The 6,418-nt window shown below is 45.2% G+C and overlaps 1 protein-coding gene across 1 annotated transcript; it reads right to left on the bottom strand.

The window, feature by feature from the left end:
- Positions 1 to 3,115: 3,115 nt before the first annotated feature.
- Positions 3,116 to 5,961, bottom strand: LOC127293555 (uncharacterized). The gene is made up of 4 exons (XM_051323196.1): positions 5,700 to 5,961; positions 5,107 to 5,155; positions 3,867 to 4,206; positions 3,116 to 3,780 (listed from the first exon to the last, which is right to left on the bottom strand). The coding sequence occupies exons 3-4, from the start codon at positions 4,200 to 4,202 to the stop codon at positions 3,304 to 3,306; spliced, it is 813 nt and encodes a 270-aa protein (XP_051179156.1). The 5' UTR covers positions 4,203 to 4,206; positions 5,107 to 5,155; positions 5,700 to 5,961; the 3' UTR covers positions 3,116 to 3,303.
- Between the last annotated feature and the right edge of the window lie 457 nt (positions 5,962 to 6,418).

Here is a 6,418-nt window from a genome sequence, read left to right as displayed (position 1 = left end):
CATCTCAAGAGTCGAGGCCATGGCTGGGCGAGGCGGAGGCCGAGCTCGCGGCCATGGTCGTGGTCATGGTCGCGACAGAGCTGCACGCTCGCTGTCGCCTGCGATGCCGTCGTCTTCATCGTCGGAAATGCAGGACGAGAAGGGGCTCGTGCTGTTCAAGTTCGTCGTCGTCCTCAAGGGCGACCCACACGCCATCTAGAGGCTGCCGGACACCTCCGCCGACTTCGTCGCCAGCGATGAGCGCCCGGGCTCGCTGCATCTGCGGGAGGATGCCTGTGGCTACAACCGGTGGATCGTGGACGTGATCTACGACGCACGCGGCAAGATGTACCTCCACATCGGCTGGGAGAAGTTCGCGCGCTACCACCGCCTCGAAGCCGGCTTCGTGCTCGTGTTCTCCTACTTTGGCGAGATGGACATGAGCGTCAAGGTGTTCAACGAGACGCGTTGCCGCCGGCACTACCACGGCGACAACGCCGAGGAGGACGACGACTGATGAGTGTTGTTTCTTCGCAACGAAAATATCTGGTTGTTCTTCCTCGGAAGAACCAACAGGGGTGTGCCCCCGAGTGTTCTTTCTTGGCAGCGAACACACGAAACCTTCGATGCAGGAACTAGTTAGGTTTAGTTATTTTGCAATGTTTTATATTTTTATCAACCATGGTTCAAACTATGTATTAGTTTGTGGAAAACCATGTTCCAAACTATGTCTTCGTGTAAACCACATTCCCAATTATGTATTAGTTTATTGAAGAAAAATGCAAAAAAAAAATGTTTGGGGGCAACGTTTGGAGGACGCGGCTGGGGAGCAACGTCCCCCAAACCGATACAAATGAAAAATATACTCCAAACGTTCAATTCGGTGCCGTTCTCCGAACGATTTAGGGGAAGTGAGTGACACGCTCCAAATCATTTTAGATGACATTTTGGAGACCCGAATATTAATGCTCCAAGGGCTCAGTGCATTATCTGGAGTGCCTGCTTATCCGTAACAATGACCAGAGCTACGCCTACGGCCTACCTACCTATATAAGCAACGCGTCAACAGTACATTTCTGTTGGAGACTGCATTTTAATATTTGTAACAAGGTACAATGCATCAATTATTAGTTTATTTCTCTATCAGAGAATGACACTGACAGGTCAGTGGACTTGAAGTTGATACTATTTTCCCTGTTTTTTTTTTGAACAAAATTTCCCTGTTATAAAAACTCATTTTTTTTAAGTATACTGAGATTTTGCTATTGACGAGTATCCGGCAGCGCAGCTTAATTATAGTACGACAGAAACCTTTATATCGTGAACGGCTTAATCCTTCGGCCAATTGGCATAGTTGGCCTAGAGCAGTGTTGCTATCACATTATCACAAATTCACAACATATACAATACAGTAGTATATCCCTGCAGGCCGAGTAGAACAAATTAAGTGCAGATAATGCACTGGCCAATTGGAAAAGTCGTATGCTTTTGTGCAGCAAGAAAGATGACAAACTTTTTCTCAGACGAAAAGATGGCAATTACCAGTTGTTCTGTTCTGACCTGTTCTCGTATCGGCACTCTTTCCTCATCTGCGTTAAACCAAAACCGATTAGAATGTTTATTGAACAAGAGAACAATCCTAGTACCACCATATTGGCTGGACACAGCTTTGTAATTACGCCTGAAATTTATTTAGTGTCGTTTTCGTTTGACAAAGTCATGAGATGGAAAGTAGACCATGGTGTTAACAACTCAGAAAGTGGAGACTAAGACCTAACAATTTTGTAGGAAATACAGAAAAGATGACATACACGTACACCTTGCTGCTGCTCTGGCCGTAACATGGAAGATTTTCTAGTGGGAGGAGAAAGGATAGGGCACCATACCTACAGTGACTAACACCAGGTGCTGTCTTATCTAGTGGTTTTGCTTGCTGCTTTAGTGTAGGCCCAACGACAAAGGCCAAGTCAAGTGGATTAGGAGCATTGGGACAATTGGTAGTATTGGTGTCTAATGCTAACAAAAGTCAGGAACCTAAAAGTAAGAAAACATAGATCATACGATCCGGTGGTAGGGGCAACCACACATATAGTGATGCTAGGCTATGAACGAACGAATCAACCACAAGCTACGCTATGAGCAAACCTAACACAACAATGCATTCCGTGCTATTAAGATGCCATCAGAAAGACAGAATTTGACTAGAAAGGTGCTGTTGCAAAGCGCTGAAAAGTCTCTTGGACAAATCAAACTAGCTACACTGTGAATATGATTAACTTTGAGTGGGTAGATTAGTATGGCTCCAATGCATGTTTTAAAGTTATGAACCTAAAAGTGAGAAAATAAACGAGATACAGTGATACTAGGCTATGAACAATCTATCAACCACAAGCTAGGCTATGAACAAACCTAACACAATAGTGAATTCCATGCTATTAAGATGCCACGCGAAAGGCGAATGTGACCAGAAAGCTGATGTTGCACAGTGGTGAAAAGTTCCTTGGACACATCAAACTAGCTAAAAATTCTCGAATCACTACTGTGAGGATGATTAATTTTGAGTGGATAGATTAGTATGGCCGCATGCCATGTTAAAGGATGGTAAAGGTGCATGGCCTATGGGCTCCATGGTGTTAATCCATCAAGTCAAAGATGGAGACACAATGTCACCACCTGACCCACAGATCCTCTGAGCACCCGGTAACACACACTCCTTTACCATGAAAAGAGTGATTCTTACTGGCTTAATATATTTAAAATTGTCATATATAGTGAGTAATAGTGTTTGTAAATATAAGCTAATCGTGTCCTAATCGGTGTACATGGCAACCCACTGGATGAGATAGCAACCTGAATAGACGCAGTAGATGTCACCATTTGTCACTGCCAAATACCCTTATGCTGTGTTTGGTTGCAATGAATTGAGCTCTGAATTGAATTGACAATGGAAAACCAAATCAACCAATTCAATGGAATACCACAAAGAGTGTTTGGATGCGCGTGGTATTCAGCTACAGAATTCAGATTTCAATGGAATACCAAATCCTGTTTGGATGTCACATGTGTGGAATTGAGAGTATTTTTGACTTTGAACAATATAACATATGTAATATGAATGAAAATAGCACAAATAGCAGAAAGTGAACAATTATGCTTACAAATAGTAGAAAGTGGATACATTCTGTCTTACAAATAGTAGAAAGTGGATACATTATGTCTCACAAATAGCACAAAATGGATACATTATGTCTCACAAATAGCACAAATTGGATACATTATGTCTCACAAATAGCACAAATTGGATACAGCACGTCTCACAAATCATCAAGGCAAGGTCATGAGCCATGCCTTCCTCAGTTCCATGGGTAGTGCCATGAGTGATTCGAAGGTGCGCTCGTTGGCGGTGACCTTCCCATAAGCTATCAACAGCTCATTACCCACCAAATCTGGTATTTTCTTCAGTTCAACCAAGATTTCAGATGAAGGAGTAACCTTTGGTGCTGGTGGTGGTGGTGGTGGTGGTAGTGGGGCGGTTGAGTTCAAAGCCTCCTCAAACGTCATTCTCAGCTCTCCCACCATGCTCATGATAGCATCAGCAGTGCGTTGCTTCTTCTTAGGCAGCTCAGGAGTTTCTTCATCATCCTCAAGCACCACCTGAGGAACGGATGAGGATCCAACTTGAGCAGACTCACCTCCTGTCCTTGCACCTGCACCCGTGGCATGGTCTTTTGAATATATAGTAGAGATAGCTTGCCAATTCTTCACTTCTTTGTGCCTATATGGAGCTGCATCCTTGTTTGCCTACATAATATGCACATATATTCAAGATGATGTTCAAGTTCAAAAGAATGCATAGTCAAGTTGCAAAAAATTAGTATGTTACATACCTCCACATATCTAGCCCACACTTCATCACTGTCAACACTCACCATGTTATTATCCCAATCCCATCCAAAGCCACTCTGGGAAAGCATCTTGTTGATGACTTCATAATGCTTGTCAAATGTTTTAATTCTTGCTACTATCTTGTCTTTGTTGATGACAATATTACATGTCTCCTTCACATGCTTTATGCAAGCATTGTACACATGTGGCTTCCAACCATTTTGTGCATGGTCACCTCTGTTGTGATGGTCAACAAGAACGGACAATAATGCAGTGTCCATCTCATTAGTCCACACAAGGTAAGTCCTACTAGCCTTCTTATTTTTTGGTTCAGCCATGCTTCTACAAGTGACATATATAATACAAGTAAGGAGAAATAGCAAGTTGTAGATAGTTAAAACATATATATATATATTCAGCCAAAGGTTCCATGTAGGAAATATCACACAAATGGCAAAAGCATCATCATCTAGCTAGCAAAAAAAGGACACCATAAGCTAGATTTCTACTCGAACACTACTCCATTGCTAGTTCGTCATGTGTCACAAGGTACTCAGCAAACATCTCATCAGCTAAATCCTGCCTAAACGTGGTCCATGTCTCGCTTAGCTGCACACTTCTAATTAGTGCGACATCATCTGCAGGTTCAGGGACCGTAGCTGCTAGTTCAGCGTCAATCTCCTGCAGCAATAGATCATCCCTCACATGTTGTCTATCCCTTGCATAGTTGTGTAACACACAACAAGCATTAATAATTCGAATCTGCAAATATTTATGTCATAGTTAGCAATTCTTCAACAACCCAAACCATCTACAAACCATACCGACATGTATTACCTGGTCTTCTATGGAAAAGAAAGAACAAGAACGTAGGATGGCCCATTTTTTCTTCAATAGCCCAAAACATCTCTCCACTACATACTTTCTATATGCACCCTTCTTCTCAAAGTCATCGAAGGCACCTAGGTCCCTCGGTGACCTTTGAGTACTAGCATATGCTAATGCAACCATAGACACCTCAAAATACATCTTTGTGAGCATTATTCTTTTTCTTTTTCTTCGTTTGTTCTCTTCACAAATGTAATGAACCAATTCTTGGTGAGACATGATGATTCTACAATGCACAAACAAAGTTTGAAATTTAAATATGCATAGCCCAAATTCATATTAACATGGAAGCATTAACATTATGAACAACAAATATGCATAGCCCAAGTTCATATCTCAACATGAATTTCGAACCTTGGTAGCAACAACACGAATTGGTCTCAGCACTTGTTCTCCACAACTTCTGCAAAAATCGAAATAAAATTGGAGTCAATAAAATTGGAGTCAATAGATACTGGGCAGCCAGAACAGAACACAGGGCAGGCTCGTCCACGCAGGGGAGGCCGCCAGGGAAGGCCCGCGCTCGTCCGCGCCAGGGAAGGCCGGCGTCGTCCGCGCCAGGGAAGGCCGGCGCGCGTCCGCGCCGAGGGAAGCCGGCGCGCGTCCGCGCTGGGAAGCCGGCGCGCGTCCGCGCTCGGGGAGGGCGGCGCTCGTCCGCGCGACGGGAGGCCGGCGCACGTCCGCGCGACGGGAGGCCGGCGCACGTGCGCGCGAGTGGAGGCCGCCGCTCGTCCGCGAGAGGGGCCGCCGCCGCGCGTCCGCCGCCCGCCGCCTCTCTACCACCGGCGGACCTAGGGTTCGGCTCGGACTGGGCAGCACTGGGGGAAGGGGACCAACGGGGAGAGGGAGGGGAGGGGCGGAGGAGGGCGGAGGAGGGCGGAGGAGGGCGGAGAGGGGCGGAGGAGGGCGGCCGGAGTGGGGAGGAGGGCGGAGGAGCGGCGATGTACCTGGAGGTCGGCGCTGCGGAGGAAGGCGACGGGAGGAGAGCGCCTCGTACTTTTTCGGGAGAGAGAGAGCCCGTCGCTCGATTCAGAGGCAATACAGAGGTCGGGAGCTCTGAATTGGGCCACGACATAATTTGCCTCGCGCGGGCCACCGCTTGGAATTGGCCAGCAATTCCACAGATCAATACCTAGCACATCCAAACAGCGGAATTGGGCCCTCAATTCTAGATTCCCCAATTCAGAGCCCAATTCCTTGCAACCAAACACAGCATTATCTTTCTGTATTGACAATTGGACGTTAGACTTTGGCAACCAACTGAAAGTATCAGAGAACTGACTTGACATTGATTCAGAAAAAAAATAGGGCCAGAGGAGAAACAATTGTGCTTTGTTTACATCACACCGGATATGAAATGACAAAAACGAGGTCTGACTACCCATTGTTACTTCCTTTCCATGGATAAAGTCCAATTACCAAGTAAAATATAGACTACAATTACCTCATGTACTAACTGACCGAAACCTCATAGCTGAATTATGACCAAGATATACTTATATGGAAACAAAACGAGATGCATGCGGGCATTTGATGACCAGTTAATTATATCTCGCCAACTTAATTCATTGACTGAATAAGTACTTAAACAAGCTGAGGCAGGAACTCCTCATCTATCAATAATTAGGCCACTAACAAAACTTGCCCGAATTTTCTTCGTAGGTGA

Source organism: Lolium perenne, chromosome 4 (genome assembly GCF_019359855.2).
Source record: "Lolium perenne isolate Kyuss_39 chromosome 4, Kyuss_2.0, whole genome shotgun sequence".
Lineage (NCBI taxonomy): Eukaryota > Viridiplantae > Streptophyta > Magnoliopsida > Poales > Poaceae > Lolium > Lolium perenne.
The sequence above is the reverse complement of the archived record's forward strand: the minus strand, read 5'-3'. Positions and strand labels throughout refer to the sequence as shown.